We start from the raw sequence: 21,405 nt of genomic DNA, 5'->3' as shown, positions 1-21,405 counted from the left end.
CCTCCGATACACAACCCAACCAAGCCGGACTGCTTCTTAACACAGCGCGCATCCAACCCGGAAGCCAGCCGCACCAAAGTATCGGAGGAAACACCGTGCACCTGGCAATCTTGGTTAGCGCGCACTGCGCCCGGCCCGCCACAGGAGTCGCTGGTGCGCAATGAGACAAGGACATCCCATCCCGACGCTAGGCTAATTGTGCGTCGCCCCGCGGACCTCCTGGTCACGACAGAGCCTGGGCGCGAACCCAGAGTCTCTGATGGCACGGCTGGCGCTGCTGTACAGCGCCCTTAATCACTGCGCCACCCGGGAGGACCCCATTTTCAATAGAACATTTTCATATTGTTTGTGTACATTTTTAAATATGATTTATCACTAGCATAGATAATCAAGGCAACATTTTAATTATTTAAAGCAGAACTGTTTGACTGAATATCTCATCTTCAACATGCTTTATATCTGTCTGCGTTGTTTTATGAATAGTCCTAGTTCCAGCATTATGTTTCGGTTGGTCACAAGGTTTGTGAGCTGTGAAGTTTTTCCCAGATAAATTCTTTCCTGAAACAAAAAGTACCGAAACCATGTACTGTATTTCATAAGTGTATGAAATCCAAGATGGTTGTGTAGTTGTGAATGACACAGCATACACAAACGCTCATGTTTAAAAGGAAAAATGGAAGTATAGACCATGACATCGGATAAATAAGAAACGAGTATTCACCATTGTACGACATTTACACTACCGTTCAAGTTTAGGGTCACTCAGAACGGTCCTTGTTTTTTGAAAGAAAAGCCTTTTTTGTCCATTTAAAATAATTGATCAGAAATTCAGTGTAGACATGCTAATGTTGTAAATGACTATTGTAGCTGGAAACGTCTGATTTAAAAAGAAAATGGAATGTCTTCATAGCCATACAAAGGCCCATTATCAGCAACCATCACTCCTGTGTTCCAAAGTTGATCATTTTAAAAGGCTAATTGATCATTAGAAAATGCTTTTGCAATTATGTTAGCACAGCTGAAAACTGTTGTTCTGATTAAAATAGCAGTAAAACTGGCCTTTAGACTAGTTGAGTGTCTGGAGCATCAGCATTTATGGTTTTGATTACTGGCTCAAAATGTCCAGAAACAGTCTCTATAGTACCCGCAAAACACCAGTCTCAAAGTCAACAGTGAAGAGGGGACTCTGGGATGCTGCCTTCTAGGCAGAGTTGTAAAGAAAAAGCCATATCTCAGACTGGCCAATAAAAAGAAAAGATTAAGATGGGCAAAAGAACACAGATACTGGACAGAGGAACTCTGCATAGGCCAGCATCCCGGAGTCGACTTTTCACTGTTGACATTGAGACTGGTGTTTTGCGGGTACAATTTAATGAAGCTGCCAGTTGCGGACTTGTGAGGCTTCTGTTTCTCAAACTAGACACTCTAATGTACTTGTCCTCTTCCTCCGGTGTGCACCGGGCTTCCCACTCTTTCTATTCTGGTTAGAGCCAGTTTGCGCTGTTCTGTGAAGGGAGTAGTACACAGCGTTGCACAAAGATCTTCAGTTTCTTGGCAATTTCTCGCATGGAATAGCCTTAATTTCTCAGAACAAGAATAGACCGACTAGTTTCAGAAGAAAGGTCTTTGTTTCTGTCCATTGTTGCTTTAATCAGCACAGCAGTTTTCAGCTGTGCTAACATAATTATAAAAGGGTTTTCTAATGATCAATTATCCTTTTAAAAATGATAAACTTGGATTAGCTAACACAACGTGCCATTGGAACACAGGAATGATGGTTGCTGATAATGGGCCTCTACGCCTATGTAGATATTCCATTAAAAATCAGCCGTTTCCAGCTACGGTAGTCATTTACAACATTAACAATGTCTACACTGTATTTCTGATCAATTTGATGTTATTTTAATGGACAAAAAATTTGTTTTTCTTTCAAAGACAAGGACATTTCTAAGTGACCCTAAACTTTTGAACGGTAATATATGTTGGAAGACAAACTGTATGTGCCGGGGCTGGTTTTTGCACAAGGTTCGGAGGAGAATAGTCTCTCACATCTCCATAGAGACCAGATTTCCCTGTAGTTTTCAAAATGCTAATTGAAAAATGGCACATACAATGAAAATATATTCTTGAACGTATACTTTCTTAGTGTTAGCCTTTGTATTTGTATATCAACACTAGTCTTTCAAAGGTAGTTTATTTAATAGCGTATTTAAATTAATATATATTATTTACTAAATTTAGGGACAATCTGCAGTTTCTACATATATTTTTTGACTTAAATTGATATGTACTCATTGATTCTTGAATATACCTTAGAAATGCTTAATGAGCTTAGTTGAACTGTCGTACCCCATCATAACCCCAAATATAAGCTTTTTCTACTTCATTTTTTGTGAACAAAGTAAACTACATAGCCTCAAATCATGGTTAAAACTATAATGTTGATGTCATGGAAGGTCAGTCCTTGCATCCATAGCTCTGTCTATACATTTGAGAGTAGTTACATTTCTCCAGTCCCATCCCTCAGTTTTTTACCAAAACAGGGGCAGGTAGGTTGGTGTGCTTTAAAAATGCATAATCTAGTGTTGTAACCTACAGTGCTCCTTTTCTGACAGAAATACAATGTCAAAAAAATATATCCAATTATTCAGTGTGTTTTCTTTTGTTATAAAATATTTACAAATAAAAATGTAACTAAGGGAGTTGTGGATATCTTCAGCAGAAGTGTGGCACCTAACATTGCTGAGCAGAAATTACATACGAATTTGAACCTGCATGCTTGAGTTAAAATGAAATGTTGCAAAAGATGTGTGACTGTAACAGAGCAGGAGGAGATTGCCTGAAGCGCTCGGCTTTTGAAAAGCAAAACGTTCTTTCATGATGAGTGGAGGAACCGAAACCTTAAACTCAAAGTGAAGGGGTGTTGATCCAGTCAAATCCACCTTGGCTCTGGAATACTGAAATCCACCTCTGCGTTTGATATGTGCATTTCCCTTTTGTAACTTTGGGGAAAACCGCCTGTGTCCATGATGTGTCCGTAATGCAAGTTTTCGACCAGAATGCTCAAACTGTAGGCACCTTGAGACGAGGTCGTGGCAGAGGGTAGGCTACACATTAAAGGTCTCCTCTCTCACACACACCTGCTGTTAGGAAAGCGGAGCTGGACTGCTGATCAAGACTGACTGGTGAGTCGTGATCAGGTGGATTGAGTGTTCAGTCGTTGTTACAGTTTATTAGGCTGCCTTAGTACTCCACAGTCACTGCTTTGGTCCTGAGGTATTCGTTAAGAGCATCCTCTCCTGCCGACAGAACCGAAGCACAGTTAATCAGTCAAACTCAAATCAAGCATGTTGGGCTCACAAGGCTATTCAAAGCTCCTAGGCCCATTGTCTTTGAACTATGTTTCAAGAAAAAGATAAACAATGGAAAATACATGGATATCTATTTATGACAGACCAACAAAAAAATCAGCATAAGATATGATCCACATTCCAATATGACAGTCCAACATGAAACCCCTTGCCTAAATGATTACATGATTAACCCCAGACTCACCAAGGTCTTTCCCGAAGCCCGACTGTTTGAAACCACCGAACGGCGAGGCCACGTCGGTCTTGTTGTAAGTGTTGACGAACACGGTCCCGGCGTCCAGCCTCTCGCTCACGTACATGGCCTTGTTGATGTCGCGCGTGAACACACCGGACGCCAGGCCGAACTCGGTGTCGTTGGCTCTGTTTAGCACGCCATCTATGTCACTGCAGGTCAGAAGGGGAGAAAAGGGACATTGGTCAGGGTTGGGAACCACAAACCGCTCTATTACTTGGGGCTGTGGTGAGGAAAGGTTGTCTCTTTAAAGACTGAGGAGACGTACCCGTCTTTGAACTTGGACACCACCATGATGGGACCAAAGGACTCCTCTTTGGCGATGAACATGTGATCCTCCACGTCTGTGAACAGTGTGGGCTCCATGAAGAACCCTGCAGGGAAACCACATCATAGTGTAGTTAGCAATGATGATGAAGGTGGTTGGCTGAAACGTTGCATTACAGTGGCCTCCAATTGTGTTGCACTGTATCACCAGTATTCACTGACCAGTCTTATGTTACCAACTATTCAACTATTGTGGTCCATATACTATTATATCCTACGTATTCTTCAGATATACTACATATTCTATCCACATACTGTTCATAATGTCTATACATACCATCATATATATATACAGTGGGGCAAAAAAGTATTTAGTCAGCCACCAATTGTGCAAGTTCTCCCACTTAAAAAGATGAGGCCTGTAATTTTCATAATAGGTACACTTCAACTATGACAGACAAAATGAGAAAGAAATCCAGAAAATCACATTGTAGGATTTTTTGAATGAATTTATTTGCAAATTATGGTGGAAAATAAGTATTTGGTCAATAACAAAAGTTTATCTCAATACTTTGTTATATACCCTTTGTTGGCAATGACAGAGGTCAAACGTTTTCTGTAAGTCTTCACATGGTTTTCACACATTGTTGCTGGTATTTTGGCCCATTCCTCCATGCAGATCTCCTCTAGAGCAGTGATGTTTTGGGGCTGTTGCTAGGCAACACGGACTTTCAACTCCCTCCAAAGATTTGGAGGTGTTCTTCGGATGCAACTCAGCATTCTTTGTCCTCCAAACACGACGAGTTGAGTTTTTACCAAAAAGTTCTATTTTGGTTTCATCTGACCATATGACATTCACCCAATCTTCTTCTGGATCATCCAAATGCTCTCTAGCAAACTTCAGACGGGCCTGGACATGTACTGGCTTAAGCAGGGGGACACGTCTGGCACTGCAGGATTTGAGTCCCTGGCGGCGTAGTGTGTTACTGATGGTAGGCTTTGTTACTTTGGTCCCAGCTCTCTGCAGGTCATTCACTAGGGCCCCCCGTGTGGTTCTGGGATTTTTGCTCACCGTTCTTGTGATCATTTTGACCCCACGGGGTGAGATCTTGCGTGGAGCCCCAGATCGAGGGAGATTATCAGTGGTCTTGTATCTCTTCCATTTCCTAATAATTGCTCCCACAGTTGATTTCTTCAAACCAAGCTGCTTACCTATTGCAGATTCAGTCTTCCCAGACTGGTGCAGGTCTACAATTTTGTTTCTGGTGTCCTTTGACAGCTATTTGGTTTTGGCCATAGTGGAGTTTGGAGTGTGACTGTTTGAGGTTGTGGACAGGTGTCTTTTATACTGATAACAAGTTCAAACAGGTGCAATTAATACAGGTAACGAGTGGAGGAAAGAGGAGCCTCTTAAAGAAGAAGTTACAGGTCTGTGAGAGCCAGGAATCTTGCTTGTTTGTAGGTGACCAAATACTTATTTTCCACCATAATTTGCAAATAAATTCATTGAAAATCTTTCTGGATTTTTTTCTCATTTTGTCTGTCATAGTTGAAGTGTACCTATGATAAATTACAGGCCTCTCTCATCTTTTTAAATGGGAGAACTTACACAATTGGTGGCTGACTAAATACTTTTTTGCCCCACTGTATATATATATATATATATATATATATATATATATATTATGTATTTATTTATTTATACTCTGGACTCTGACAATGTTAATATTTCTATATTCCTTAATTCCATTATTTTACTTTTAGATTAGTGTGTATTGTTGTGAACTGTAAGATAATACTGCACTGTTGGAGCTAGGAACACAAGCAATTCGCTACCCCTGCAATAACATCAGCTATATACTGTATGTGTATGTCACTAAAACAACTTGATTTGATTTTAAACACAGGTTATACTACTATAGCTACTTTGGTAGGAGTGCATACTGTGATACTAAGAGAGGCCTATAGTATTGAAAAGACACTGCTTCAAAAGTGTTTACCTGGCCTGTCCACCTGTTTGCCCCCATACACCAGCGTGGCGCCCTCCTTCACGCCCACCTCACAGTACTCCACCAGCTTATCCATGTGGGCCTTGTGGTTCTGGGGCCCGTGGTCCGTGGAGCGGTCCAGAGGATCACCCACCTTCATCTTCTTTATCTCCTCCAACTGATGGGATGAAGAGGAGGGTAGACGGAGGAAGAGGAGGAACGCAAAGGCGATGATGAGGAAAAGGATCTTGAGAGACCCTTGAGCAACGCTACAAGGAGACTCAGTTGTTGTGGGAGGGAAAGAGGAGAAGTGTATTGTGCGTTTTGGACTGGTGTGGGAGGATTCAGGATACTCACCACTCTCCTGATGTACTCGTCATGTATGGACTCCTCCACGAACAGGCGTCCAGCAGCGATGCAGTTCTCTCCTTTGTTGAAGAACACAGAACTCATACCCTGCAGAAAGGGAGATGGAGGGGAAGGGAATATGACGAAAATAAGAGCAGGTTCTCCTCTTTTCCTTCTGTTTTAGTTGTTCTCTCTCTTTTCTTTCCCTCCCTCTCTCACCATGCGCACAGCCTTGTCCATGTCACAGTCGCTGAAGATGATGAGTGGAGACTTCCCTCCTAGCTCCAGAGAAACCTTCTTCAGGTTACTCAGCGCACAGCTGCAACAGGAAATGACATGTGAGCCTGAGCAGGAAGTAGCCCAATATCAGCATATCAGGAATAACTGGGGTCCCAGCCCCCTACTGTACCTTTTCATGATCTGTTTGCCGATAGGGGTGGAGCCTGTGAAGCCCAGTTTACGGATGTCAGGGTGGTCAGACAAGCGCTGTCCCACCATCCCACCTATAAGAGAGATGGTGGATAGGGAGGTAGAGAGAAAGGGGTGAGGGCGGCAGGGTGAGAAAGGGTAGTAGAGATGAGGGTGGTGGATGGGGAGATGGAGTGAGAGAAACAGAAGAATAAAGATTAGAATCAAAAACCTTATCTAATAAGATCTCACAGATCTCCTGGGGGACCTCTCCCTTCCCACAAGCTCTTGCTCCCTTGTGTCCTGTTACCTGAGCCAGGTACGATGTTGATGACTCCCTTGGGAATGCCAGCCTTCACAGTCAGCTCAGCAAACTTCAGGGCTGAGAGAGGAGTAACCTTTTGGGCGAGAGCAGAGAGCGAGTGAAACATGTTCCTTGCTGTGGACACGGGGAAACTCTTCAAGTGAATCAAATGACATCTGATATTCACATATGTGGTTCAGCAATGTGCCGTGCTAGAGAGGCTATTTTAACACGTCGGCCTGCAGAGAAAGGTTACGTTAGGTCGAGTTGTGCGTGACAGGTCGAGTCGAGTGTGACTGCCGTGTTACATAAGTTGTTCACCTGCTGGTATAAAATCTACGACTGAATCTGTCGTAATGTATGCAGGTGTGTGTGTTCTCACCTGTGCAGGTTTCAGGACCAGTGTGTTTCCAGCAGCGAGGCAAGCGGCACTCTTCCATGCCAGCATCATGAGTGGGTAGTTCCAGGGAATGACGATGGCACACACACTGGCACCCAGGAAACACACAACACTCACTGTGAGCAGGTGCCACAGGTCAGCCAAATGCAGTGGTTGCTACAACCAAAACTCATACTAAAACCACTACTCATGAATCATGTTCATATCTAAATGCATATTGCTATTTCCTAGTAGAGTTGTATCACATGTGAACTCTGACCCCTTACCCCAGAGGTTCCTTCTTGGTGAAGGTCAGGTTGCGATTGGGCCTGGCCTGGTTGATGGGTATCGTCTTGCCCTGTAGCAGACAGGATATAATAGAAGATATCCTTAGACTACTAGATTACTGAAAAAGATCAAGACAACAAGGTCAGGATGTGGCAACAGGGAAATGTGAATGAAAAAGAAGTGGAGCCAGTTTCATCATACAAAAACCCCTCCAAACATCTTTATATTTCACATATCTGGTCCATGCAGGTGAAACTGTACCTGGATCTTGTCGCACCAGCCGGCGAAGTAGCGGAAGGTCTGGATGGACATGCCTACGTGGGTCTTCAGGGCCAGGGTGTAGACAGCTCCAGAGTCTATGGACTCTATGGTGGCCAACTCCTCCTGGTGCTCCTCCATCAGGTCAGCCAGCCTGGTAGGGAGGGGAGGTCAACAAGAGAGAGGGTCCACTGGCAGTCTTTGTCCTCAAAATATATTATTGTTGTATAAGTTTATATAAATCTGCACTATATAAACAAGTTCCCTGATAGTAACTATACTCCATAATGAGTCGAGGCAGATCTCCACCAGGCCTCTAGGAGGCGCTGTAGGCTTGGTGCTCACTTGTACAGCAGGGTGCCACGATCTCTAGGGTTCATCCTGCCCCAGGGACCAACCTCAAAGGCCTCTTTGGCTGCTGCTACCGCCCGGTCCACATCTCCCACTGACGCGTAGGCTACCTTACAGATCACCTAGGGAAAAGGGTTCACATTTCATGAAGTACCAATACAATAATGTCCACAAGTACGTATATCAGAGTGTATATCTAAGTATGATAGATGAGGTGTGTGTGTGTGTGTTCAGGTGTATCTGTTTGTATAGCATGACAACTCACAGAGCCATCGGCAGGGTTTATGGTATTGGCGGTCTTGCCGTTCTCTGCGTCCTCAAACTTGCCATTGATGAAACACTGCCAAGGCATCTTCACCGTCATGTTGTTGACGTCTTTAGTTGCCTGGGAACCAAACCATGACAGTGGCATAACATTACACGTCAAAGACAAATGACAGATCCAGCTGTGTCTTTATAAACACGTGTATATGTGTATATGTGTCATATAAACGCTTGAAAATACAAGTGGAAAGTGAGTGGGAAACAGTATGTTTCTCATCATCATCAATAGTAACACCAATTCAAATCAAACTTTATTTGTCACGTGCCGAATACAAGTGTAGACTTTACCGTGAAATGCTTACTTACAAGCCCTTAACCAACAGTACAGTTCAAGAAGAGAAGAAAAATATTTACCAAGTAACACAATAAGAATAACAATAACGAGGCTATATACAGGTGGCACCGGTACCGAGTCAGTGTGCAGGGGTACAGGTTAGCTGATATAATTTGTACATGTAGGTGGGGGTGAAGTGACTATGCATTGATAATAAACAGCGAGTAGCAGCAGTGTACAAAAGGGAGGGGTGGGGGGTAGAAGCTGTTCAGCAGTCTTGTTCAGCAGACTTATGGCTTGGGGGTAGAAGCTGTTGAGGAGCCTTTTGGTCCTAGACTTGGCGCTCTGGTACCGCTTGCATGGTAGCAGAGACAACACTCTTTTACTTGGGTGACTGGAGTCTGACAATTTTATGGGCTTTCCTCTGATACCGCCTATTGTATAGGTCCTGGATGGCAGGGAGCTTGGCCCCAGTGATGTACTGGGCCGTTCGCACTACCCTCTGTTGCTCATTATGTTCAGATGCCGAGCAGTTGCCATACCAGGCGGTGATGCAACTGGTCAGGATGCTCTCGATGGTGCAGCTGTAGAACTTTGAGGATCTGGGGACCCATGACAAATCTTTTCAGTCTCCTGAGGGGGAAAAGGTTTTGTCGTGCCCTCTTCACAACTGTCTTGGTATGTTTGGACCATGATAGATAGTTGGTAATGTGGACACCAAGGAACTAGAAACTGTCAACCCGCTCCACTACAGCCCCATCAATGTTAATGGGGGCCTGTTCAGCCCACCTTTTCCTGTAGTCCACGATCAGCTCCTTTGTCTTGCTCACATTGAGGGAGAGGTTGTTGTCCTGGCACCACACTGCCAGTTCTCTGACCTCCTCCCTATAGGCTGTCTCGTCATTGTCTGTGATCAGGCCTACCACTGTTGTGTTGTCAGAAAACTTAATGATGGTGTTTGAGTCGTGTTTGGCCACGCAGTCGTGGGTGAACAGGGAATACAGGAGGGGACTAAGTACACACCTGAGGGGCCCCAGTGTTAAGGATCAGTGTGGAAGATCTGTTGTTGCCTACCCTTACCACCTGGGAGGTGTTTAGACCCAGAGTTCTTAGCTTAGTGATGAGCTTCGTGGGCACTATGGTCTTGAACGCTGAGCTGTAGTCAATGAACAGCATTCTCACATAGGTGTTCCTTTTGTCCAAGTGAGAAAGGGAAGTGTGGAGTGTGATTGAGATGGCGTCAATGGTGGATCTGTTGCGGCAGTATGCGAATTGGAGTGGGTCTAGGGTGTCCGGGAGGATGCTGTTGATGTGAGCCATGACCAGCCTTTCAAAGCACTTCATGGCTACTGACGTGAGTGCCACGGGGCGGTAATCATTTAGTCAGGTTGCCTTTGCTTCCTTGGGCACAGGGACTAGGGTGGTCTGCTTGAAACATATAGGTATTACAGACTCGGTCAGGGAGAGGTTGAAAATGTCAGTGACGACACTTGCCAGTTGGGCCACGCATGCTTTGAGTACACATCCTGGTAATCCATCTGGCCCAGCGGCTTTGTGAATGTTGACCTGTTTAAAGGTTTTGTTCACATTGGCTACCGAGAGCGTTATCACTGTCATCCAGAATAGCTGGTGCTCTTGTGCATGCTTCAGTGTTGCTTGCCTCGAAGCGAGCATTAAAAGGCATTTAGCTCGTCAGGAGGATAGAATTATGGTCAGATTTGCCAAATGGAGGGCGGGGTAGAGCTTTGTAGGCATCTCTGTGTGTGGAGTAAAGGTGGTCTAGGATTTATTTTTCTGTGGTTGCACATGTGACATGCTGGTAAAAATTTGGTAAAACTGATTTAAGTTTTTCTGCATTAAAGTCTCCCGCCACTAGGAGCGTCATTTCTGGGTGAGCATTTTCTTCTTTGCTTATGGTCTTTTAGAGTTGGTTGAGAGCGGTCTTAGTGCCAGCTTTGTTCTGTGGTGGTAAATAGATGGCTACAAATAATATAGATGAGAACTCTCTTGGTTGTGTGGTCTACAGCTTATCATAAGGTACTCGAGGATTCTTTAATATCAGACATCGTGCACCAGCTGTTATCGACAAATAGACACACACCCCCACCCCTCGTCTTACCAGAGGTAGCGTCTCTGTTCTGCCGGTGCATGGAAAATCCTGCTAGCTCTATATTGTCCGTATCATCGTTTAGCCACGTCTCGGTGAAACATAGATGTTACAGTTTTTGATGTCCCGTTGAAGGGATAATCTTAATCGTAGGTCATACATTTTATTTTCCAATGATTGCACGTTAGCAAGAAGAACAGATGGCAGTGTGAGTTTCTCGCTCACCTACGGATTCTCAGAAGGCTGCCCGATCTGTGGCCCCTTTTCCTGAGTCTTTTCTTCGCGCAACAGGTGTGGATCTGGGCCTGTTTCAGTGAAAGCAGGATATTCTTCTCTCGGCTCGTTAAAGGAAATGGTTTCTTACAGTCCTCTGTCAGTAATCTCAGTTCTGATGTCCAGAAGTTATTTTCGGTCATAAGAGACGGTAACATTATGTACACAATAATTAAAAAATAAGTTACACAACACACAAAAAAACTAACAAAATAGCACAATTGGTTGGGAGAATGTAAAACGTCAGCCATGTTTTTCGGCACCATCTGTGCTCTGTATGACTAGCCTGGTCCCAGATCAGTTTGTACTGTCTTGCCAACTCCTTTGGTCATTAATTGTGGTGTCTTGCCAACTCCTAAGATCATTGTTGCACAACTGACCATAGGAGTTGGCAAGACAGCACAAACTGATCTGGGACCAGGCTACTGTATGACAGTTGTTTGTCTGACTCACATAGTCGATGACCATCTCCTCCTCCTGGTCCTCCCCCCTCAGCCTTCTCACAAACATCTGGATGAAGTCCTGGAAGGTGGTGGCCATGTACACATCCTCATTCTGCAGCTGCAACCCTACACACCTCTGCTTGATCTCCTCCACCAGCCTGGGGAGAAGATGGGGTTATAGCAGGGTCATAGTGAAGTTATGTCAGGTCATAGGAGAATATGTCACTCAGGTACAATGGGGTCAACTAGAGTCACAAAAGTCACCATGATGATTAAAAGCTGATCACTGCTAATAGAATACATAACAAAAAACTCTAGGTCAAGTGAGGGAAATGAAGGGTTAAACCAGGCCAATGCCAGTGAAAGCATACACTCACCTGACCACGTCCATAGAAGCAGCTCCTGACTTGAAGAAGTCTGTGGTTTCCTCAATGGCAGCAACGTTGCTCAAAATGCCTTTCCAGATGTCCTGGAGTGACAACACACTGAATCAGTGGTGCTAATTGAACAGCTTCTATCTGAATCATGCATTTGCAACATGGCGGTATACTAAGTAACAGATTATGTTGTAGTAGTGTCAAACTATCACACATGGCTATGTGGAAGCCTTCAGAGACACAATGAGAAACGTACTCGTATCTCCTCTGCTATCTTCTTCTCGTCATCAGTCAGCTCCACGCGGGCGGTGTCTCCTGAAGAGAAGTACTTAGCAGCAGAGATCATCTTACCATCCTCAAATTGCAGGTTCTTCACCATCAGCTGTGGAGGAACCAGAGGAGGAAGAGGGCGAGGAGAGGGAGAAGGAGGAGAGGCAACAAATAGTTAGAGTTAGGCCTGCGCTATGTCTTAATGACTAAACTGGAGAAATCATTCACAAAATGAACATTAGAAGCCATCGGAGGTTGATAGATATAGTGCTCTATGTTACAGCACAGGTAATACAGTTAACAGGGTTGCCACTAGACACTTGCTTGTACATTTCCCTATTCGTTTCCCATTGATCTCATTTTCTGTGACCCACCGCTTTGCTGTCTGACCCGTACAGAACCAGGCCGTTCTTGGTGACGACACCAGGCTGGGACGCCCCCTCTATCTCCAGGGGCTGTCCGGCTGGCACCGACTCCCCCAGCATGGATGACCCGTACAGAGTCACAGTCTAAGGAGAGAGAGGACATGGGGTCGATTGACATACTGCCAATGAGACAGACAGACACACACACACACGGTAATAAAGAAACAGAACATTAGACACGACGGTACAGTTCATACATACATTGTAAATGTAAGTGTGTGTGTGTGTGTGCAAGTGTGTGTTTTAGGGAACGCACCCGACCATCAATGACCGCCCACGCCCCGGGGACTTTGTCGTGGCCACGGATCCAGTTGTGGATAGCCTCTGCCGGCTGGGCGAGGTTGACCTGGAGGAGAGGAAGAAGATGGGTGAGGAAGAAAATCTTCCTTTTCAGACACTTCTTTCCTTGGTTTCTAAGAACCAGGGGGAGGACAAACAGTTGGCTGCCTATTATGCAGCACTTAGAAGAGGGACCTTAAAAATAACCCCTCACTCCCTCCTCGCCTTAAGAATGTTGGCCAGTGCTATAGGCTCTCGTAAGTTAACACTCCCCACCCATCTCAAACCCTACCCCCCTCCTTATACAACCCCTCATCCCATTACTGGCCCTAGTACATTACCCTCTTGTTAAACAGGACTATTCCAAACTGAGTAATGAATGGACGTAGTGTGGAATTAAATGGCTACAAATGGAGCAGCATCAAACTGCCATGATAATTTCAGCAGAAAAGTGACAGGACAGGACATTATTTGAATGTTTATTTCCTAACATGATATTTGACTTAGTTTCCTTCATTCCCTACAAACAGCCTTAACCAGGTGACCCTGTTTCACAGCCACATTCAGTATCTCTGTAACGGTTCTCCTCGTCATCGGAGGAAGAGTAGTCAAGATCGGACCAAAATGCAGCGTGGTATGTGTCCATGTTAACATTTAAGAAATCAACTGAACACTGAATAACAAAACAACAAAGAGAGTGAACGAAACAGTCCTGTAAGGTGCAACAACACAAAACAGAAAACTACCCACAAATCAAGTGGGAAAATCAGGCTACCTAAGTATGATTCTCAATCAGAGACAACGATTGACAGCTGCCTCTGATTGAGAACCATTACCAGGCCAAACACATAGAAAACCAAAACTAGAACAACACATAGAATGCCCACCCCAACTCACACCCTGACCAACCTAAACAAGAAACATAACAAAGGAACTAAGTTCAGGATGTGACAATCTCACCTTGGAGTTGGACTTCTTCTGGATACCCTCGTAGCTGGCCCCCTCCTCTGTCTGAGGGACTCGCGGGGCCTTCCCATCAGCGATCAGCTGCACTGACTCCACCTGCACCACAGGAATACACCAGCCCCCAAGCGATGTCAGTGTGTTACAGCAGTGGGACTGTGATATGTTTTATCCTGATTGTGATCCGAGGATGGACAGATGGAGATGGTGGTGCATTGCTATGGTTACCATGGCCTTGATGCCCTCTGGAAAGAGGAAGCGATTGTAGAGGGAGTCCACCGTGTCGTTGGGTTCCACATGACACTCTCTCTGGAGCAGGATGGGACCGGTGTCCAGACCATCATCAGCCCAGAAGATGGAGAACCCAGCCTTCTTATCCCCTTGGATCAGAGTCCTGAGGACACAGGACCAGGTCAGACACAGAACCAACGTCAAGCATAGAACCACGGTCATACATAAAAACAGGGATGTACCCAGAAACAGGGTCATACATGGAACCATATGGAGAAGGCCACTCATGGAATCAGGTAATGCATAAAACCAGGAACTAAATCGTGACAAAGCTATTAGCTGGAAAAAAGTAGGCTACATAAAAAGTGCAGTAATGTTAATATAACCGTGTATGTGTGCGCAGGTTTTCAGTGAATTTATGTCAATCACGAAGGTCATCTGCATTTCCTGCAGAGCAGGATAATTCTCAGCAACAAAAGAAAGAGTGATCAAATTAAGACTCTACACCTGTAGTACAGAGCGAGAGAAAGCCAGCCTTTTCCATAGAGCCCACTCACAAGTAAAAAGAGCCAAGTCAGACACAGATCAGTGTCAAATATAGGCTAAATCCACATAGCTGTTCACACACAGAGACGTACATAGACTCACACACACACACACCCTGAACACAGATAACAGGAACCGAGAATAGATAAGAGTAGGAAAAAGATAACGCAAACTGTACTCAGCCAAACACATTACAAACAGTTCATCCCCAAACCAGACCAGTTAGATAGCACCTCTCACTCCTACTCAGCTCTCCAGCAGGTGTTTAACTATATGGGCAAGGCACACACTAAAGACCTTACACTGGTCATGGCTACGTATTGACAACAGCTGAAATGACCACATGTGCCTCTGCACTTGACCGTCTCCATTCACCACACACACACACACACACACACCCTACCCCACACACCTAAAAACCTTAATCCTCACACTATCTTAACCCTTTCTTTCTCCCCTCCCTCCCTCACCAGTTGATGGCGGAGGCCCCGCGGTGCAGGGGCAGGATGGAGGGGTGGTAGATGATGGAACCGTGGGCCGGGTGGTCGATCACGTTCATGGGGATGAACTGGGAGCAGAAGGGCATGACGTTGAGCTCAGCCCCCACCGCCTTGTAGGCCTCCACCACTTCCGGGATGGGCTTCCCTTTGACACGCCACCGCGGGAACTTAAAGACTGGCGTCCCGTCCTTCTCCGCCACTACCGCTGGGGGGAGAGAAAGGTGAGGGGGGGGGGGTAGACAGAACATTTATACATTTTCTCTCTTAATTTAAAAACTAGTTTTTACTTTTGTACAGTATGTGACTGTGTATCTCAGTTTATCTGTGTGACCGTTATCTGTGTGAGCTGGGTGTGCGTCAGGGTTAATTATGAAATTATGAATTGATTTGCGAATTGCTCTTTCATTTCAATTAAATTCTTGAATTTGAATTGGCCACACTCAACATGAAGCAGAATTTGAATAGAATTTGAATGAAAGGAAGTAGAATTTATTTAAATTAAATTCAAATGGATGATTTATTCTACACATTACCACAGTAATGTTTATTTTATCATGCATGGTTGGTTACCAGTACCATAAGGTTGAAACATTTCATTTTTAAACTCATTCTCAACCATTTCAAATAATTAGTGGCCTGGACAAATTCTAAGATCATGTTGTGGGTTGTCTATAATAATTAATAATTCCCTTAGTGTTTTTAAATAAAATACATTGCATTTGATCAAACGCTGCAGTATGGAAGGGAACATCTCATGACAATGACAAATACTGTTTGACATCTTTGAGTTGTAATCAAACTAATATTTGAAATGGTATGTGAATTCTTTGCATTAATAATTAGCATATCCTGTTGATAAAAGACTTCTCATATGAATGAGACTTTCATGTTTCACGTCTCAGTTGAATTGCTTTGAATTCAAATCTAATCAAATTCTGCTTCCTGTGGTGTGTGGCCAATTCAAATTCAATTCCAATTCACTGTTTGAATTGAATTAAATTCTGAAATTCCGAATTGACACCAACTCTGGTGTGCGTGGGGGTTCCGGTCTTCCCCAGTTCCAACCAGTTCCAGGGCACAGACTGCTCTACTACCATACTAGGGTTATGGTTACATGAAACCCACACTTTGGCCCCACACAAATTAAATTACACACACATGCCGATGGGAGGGGTGGGACAGGATAGGGGGCTGGCCTGGGGGCACACGGTCCGTCTCAGAGTGAGTGTGTGTGTTAAAGGCCACATGGAGCTGTTGGCCTCATCCAGCCAGCTATGCTAATCTGGGTGCTCAGCATGATAGTAGCCTCGTAGTAATGCTTTATAAAAAGGCCATGCTTTATGCCATGGCAATAAGTGAAGTGTTAGAGGCTGTTTGACTCACAGACGGTTAGGCTAATAGTGCCAGTTTCTGTTTACCATCCAACGCTACGTTCGAGTGATGTGCGTGCATCCCAACATCAAAAAGCTCTGTAGCAGGATAGCTAAAGCTGATTTCGGGACCTTAACAAACTTAAAAGCGAGTGAGTGATGACCATGAAAACACACAGGACTGGTGGCTATAACTATTTTCAACAAGTATATTATTCTTCTGGCTTTATCGAACTCTATTGTTCATATTTAACCTTGACTTGCTAGCTTGCTTGTTAACTTGTACAAGCTGAAGTTTCATGGGATCATATCCACTGCTAGGTAAACAAAGAGGTTTCTGATGATGAACTGTGCATGCAACTTTTCATGACGTGAGAAATGGGTCTATAGATGTGACATTACATCATCATTACATTGTCAAGTAAACAGTTATACGGTAGGCAAAAAATACCCACAATCAAACCATCTGCTCTGTAAATACTTTGCCTCAGGCTAATAACAGGAAAATCAAATGTGAAACAATGTTTTACTTAAATGTTTGACCATATTGTGTAACAAGGTTTCCTTTACTGTACCTGTGTCCAGCAATTCAGGCCCCGACAGGTCTCTGGACCAGAGGTCCTCTGCCAGATCAACTCAACAGGAATGTTATTTTTTTACAGGGATGCCAAAAATAAATCGTAATAACACAGAGATCTGTTTCCCTAGCCAAACGGCAGAAATCTCTCAATCCTGTGCCAAGAACACAGTGGGTCGCTGTATAACCTCACTGCAGAGCAGAGGAGGCTGGTAGGATGAGCTATAGGAGGTCGGGCTCATTGTAATAGTTAGAATGGAATAAATGGAAGAGTTAAACATGTGGTTTCAACATGTTTGCTGTGTTTGACACCGTTCCATTCCAGCCATTACAATGAGCCTGTCCTATAGTTTCTCCCACCAGCCTCTTCTGCTGCAGTCAGGCTGAACTGAAGTTAGGCTAAATCAGGGTAATTGGGACTAACAGGGTTTGGTCAGGGGTGTGTATCTCCCCTGTGTGTTGTTGTTTGTTTGCCTAGCAAGGACGCAGTGGCGTTAAACTACGGATATTGTCCCATCTAGTCAGTTATCCTCTCTATAGAGAGAGAAGATAAAGCAGAGATAGAATGAAGAAAGAGAGAGGGGGAGAAGCACAGAACAGGGACCCTTGCCATACCGGCTGATGCATGCTGGGTAAAATAATTTGCATCATATCAAACCAGGGCCTCTCCCTACTAAAGCAATTGGCCCACAGTCCTAATGCTAGGCATAAAGGCCTGTCTTTTTTTCTTTTTTTTACAGAGTCAACACGGATCTACCTCCCTCACTGACAGGGACAGTCAGTCCTCTCCTGACCCAGAGAGACCCAGGGCTAAAGGGGCTTCCGCCTCAGATTATCAGGGTAACCACTGAAGTCATTACATCCAATTTAGAAAACTGACTGGGAGCAATCATTGACACAAACTCCACTAACTCAGTTAGACCGTGGGAGTCTAGGAGAGGACGGACTGGATCATGACTGAGACCATGCAGATGGTAACAATGTAAAGAGGTGGCCATGCTCTGGTGAGGATGTAAGCACACCACTTCCATAAATGTTTTGCTGCAATATTCATTCACTGAGTCATGATAACTTGTGTACCCCTCCAAAAAAGAGGGCATGATGAAGAGAAGGAAATAATGGAGAAGAGAGAGAGATTCTCCCTCCAGTCATCACCAGTGTGTCAATACTTACCCAGAGGGTCTGCCTTGCCATCCCTATCTGGCACAGTGAACACGCCCACCACCCTATGGCCCTGCTTCCGTAGGTTGGTGTACACTTCCTGTCCAAACAGGCTCTGGCCAATCAGAGCCAGTCTCAGCTTATTTTGGTAATAATTCTGGAGGAGACAGGAGAGAAGAAAGAGCATGTGAGTTAGAGTGGTAAAAACTCTTTCTGACACATGAGAATAGCCTATACTGTACTGGTGGGCTTTAAGATCAAAACACATATATTTCCCCCATATCCTTCAGGCTTTGAACCAATATGACCGAATACTGATGGAGACAAACTCCAACTTTCAATTGGACCATACTCATGTCCATGACCAATATTCATTTTCACTTCTAACATCCCTCGTGTTGAGTATACATAGGCATTTTGTAACGTTGAAAAGCATTTATACTCTTCCTTCTCCATTGCCAAGTTTTTTTTAGGAGTTTCTGGCAGCCAGACTGGCTCAATGGGCAATAAATCTTGGTCCTTTGGGACAGAGGGTTCCTTTGGGACAGAGGGTGGTCTGAAATGCTATTGACTACAGAGAGCACAACCCGCTCCTCCAACTAGAATGAATGCTCAAGTAAGTTCAAATGAGGCTACTTCAATCAGTGTGTCTGTCTGGAAGTTCATGTGAAAATGGAAAGTGTTTCAAGTGTCCTATGCCGAAATAGACTAGGAATAAAGTAAACACTATAGCTGAGCATGTGTAATAACATAATACACGTTAAGACAATGTAATAACCACATAATACATGTTATGACAATGTGTTATTCAATTGTTATAGCCTAATGCAAACAGCTCCTGTGAACGCTTACACCCAGACAGGCATGGTAGGCGAACATTTTCCAGCACTGAGTGACTACCTATCAGCTAGCTAAAACGGCAATGATAAGAGATACATTTCTGCCGTTACATTGTAACCACCTACAGTAGCAGTTTGATATGGGCCGGTGTTGTTTACACAACAACTACAAAACCATATCGTATCAGTCCCTTTTCCTTGCTAATATCCTGACCCTAACTTCAATGTCAGTCGAATTATAGGCAGTTCGTTGCGTGTATGTGGATTTCTGGATAGAGTGTATGTGGGTTTCTGGATAGTGTGTTGCTAAGCCGCTCTGTTCAGCTGTCTGTGGTCTCTCGTTCAGCTGATGCAACTCCCCACGAACTGTACAATGGAAGTAATTCGTGCAGCGATGGAGACAACGTGCATAACGTGGTAACTGGCAAATACATGTCTTTCTTTGTATGGTTGTTAGAATACAAATACATAGTACCTAATATGAATTCGCCTTTATAGTAATAAACGTTACTAATGTTGCATATCAGATATCAAAGAAGAGAACTGTCAAGCATGCGTCGTATTTCGATTAGATTGTATGCTACTGTGAGTGTGCACTGTGCACACCCAGGCATTGACGGATCTGATAACGAGTCATTCATTCATTGTAACATATGAAGATGACTCGATTTTAACCTGATATATATTCATGCATTAGAACAACAATGACAACATCGTGTGAATCAGCTGGCAAGCAATTAGGATTCTCCATAGCGACAAAAGGAGGGCGGGGGGAGACACCGGGGATAGCGGATGCAACATAAACAATGTTACTTACAGAGCTGGTAGAGAATTTCCTAATGATTCTGTTCGCTGTCCACAACATGATGGCTGTATTAATTAACACAAAAAAAAAAAAAAAAAAAAAACAGAATTAGTCCAACGTGGTCTGGGGACGTGTATGAGCTCCTGATGACACACACACCTGCCTCGCAATGACAGCGGTTCGAGCTAGCCACAGCCAGCTCACACCCGACAACCGGCGTGCGCGCGGGGTACTGTCGACGTGCGCGCTCACGAATCCTACTACTTCCTTCAATGAGGCACGCTTGTATTTGACATTTGACAGTCTTACTGGCGTCATAGTAAGAATTGCTTTTCGCAATGAATTGTGCGTGCGGTCAGTGGAATATCTATGTAATTTAATCAAAAGACCACGAAACCGCCCGGACACGAAGACGCAACATTGATCATGTAAAAAAACAAAAACGCTTAACCTTCATCTAGCGCCCCTCTTGAATGGGTTATGACGAGTAGGCTACATTTACATTGTAATTCCATTGTGATCAAATATAAATAGCAGCCATTATGTACTATTTTAGATTGGTGCATTTTATACAAAATGATCTGTATTAGTTTATTTCAATGTTTATCATAATAATAAAATAAATCCACACACAGTATCATAACAGACCATGCGTAACTTTGTGATTGTTTAGTCATTCATTTAATTTCATCCATTCGCTACAGGCCCAGGTCTGGACAGCTTTTCCATCTCAGGAAAACCATCGATGTGTAAACACACTTTGACCTCTGCTGAACACCCTGATGGAAAACTAGAGCAGGACAGCTCTCTGGATAGTAGTGGAAGGAATCCCAAACATTCACAACAAGGTGCTTTAAACACTCCACAGTTATGCCCTCTCCTGAGTGGAAATTGTGTAACATGAGGAATTATGCATTTGTATTGTTTATGAGCGAGGACAATTGTATCCGTATCAAGGTGATTTGTTCTGTAATTCAGATTCAAGTTTGTAAAGCAGAATCAATCATAAGTCTCCATTTCAACATAAAGGATATTATAATCTTCCATTGTAGGCAGACTCAGTTGGTTCAATGTTCACCTGTTAGAACACACCAGTACCTACTCTCTGTATTGCCAAGCTATATCATCGAGAACACACCAGCTGCTGTGACTCCCAAAGTGAATGAGCTCTGATCAAACATTCTACCCCGATCCACACTGAACTGCCTGGCACAGGTTCCCCCATGCCAAGGTCAACAGGTTTACTTCTCAGTATGAAGAGATGCGCAAGCAAGGATGAACACCCCCCCACACACACAAAATGTCTACTGATATCACTGTGGTCATCTGGGCAGTGTTATTACCTTTGACCCCTAGTGCCCCCTATAAGCCTGCTGATTTCCAAAGGGATACTTACTGTATTACTGGTTTGTATCCATGTCATAGTCATAACAGTGTACTACTGTCC

At 44.1% G+C, this 21,405-nt stretch overlaps 1 protein-coding gene across 1 annotated transcript; it reads right to left on the bottom strand.

Moving 5' to 3' along the window:
• Positions 1 to 1,894: 1,894 nt before the first annotated feature.
• Positions 1,895 to 20,155, bottom strand: LOC112214304 (mitochondrial 10-formyltetrahydrofolate dehydrogenase-like). Its single transcript, XM_042298034.1, has 23 exons — positions 19,971 to 20,155; positions 18,327 to 18,471; positions 15,177 to 15,411; positions 14,158 to 14,323; positions 13,927 to 14,028; positions 12,944 to 13,033; positions 12,637 to 12,771; positions 12,249 to 12,374; positions 11,993 to 12,084; positions 11,626 to 11,773; positions 8,460 to 8,579; positions 8,189 to 8,316; positions 7,847 to 7,997; positions 7,585 to 7,655; positions 7,301 to 7,406; positions 6,925 to 7,012; positions 6,616 to 6,709; positions 6,426 to 6,525; positions 6,216 to 6,314; positions 5,871 to 6,036; positions 3,872 to 3,977; positions 3,556 to 3,755; positions 1,895 to 3,299 (listed from the first exon to the last, which is right to left on the bottom strand). The coding sequence occupies exons 1-23, from the start codon at positions 20,016 to 20,018 to the stop codon at positions 3,244 to 3,246; spliced, it is 2,772 nt and encodes a 923-aa protein (XP_042153968.1). The 5' UTR covers positions 20,019 to 20,155; the 3' UTR covers positions 1,895 to 3,243.
• Positions 20,156 to 21,405: the final 1,250 nt, after the last annotated feature.

The sequence above is a fragment of the Oncorhynchus tshawytscha genome, linkage group LG15 (genome assembly GCF_018296145.1).
Source record: "Oncorhynchus tshawytscha isolate Ot180627B linkage group LG15, Otsh_v2.0, whole genome shotgun sequence".
Taxonomy (NCBI): domain Eukaryota; kingdom Metazoa; phylum Chordata; class Actinopteri; order Salmoniformes; family Salmonidae; genus Oncorhynchus; species Oncorhynchus tshawytscha.
Note: the sequence above shows the minus strand (reverse complement) of the source record. Positions and strands in the feature narration are given on the sequence as shown.

What these genes read in the sequence shown, in the direction of transcription:
- LOC112214304 (XM_042298034.1), bottom strand. Translation starts at nt 20,018, where the DNA reads ATGTTGTGGACAGCGAACAGAATCATTAGGAAATTCTCTACCAGCTCT. An exon ending in GGAAATTCTCTACCAGCTCT is followed by an intron (nt 18,472 to 19,970) that starts GTAAGTAACATT and finishes TGTCTCCTCCAG; the next exon opens with AATTATTACCAAAATAAGCT. An exon ending in AGATAGCAGAGGAGATACGA is followed by an intron (nt 12,085 to 12,248) that starts GTACGTTTCTCA and finishes TTGTCACTCCAG; the next exon opens with GACATCTGGAAAGGCATTTT.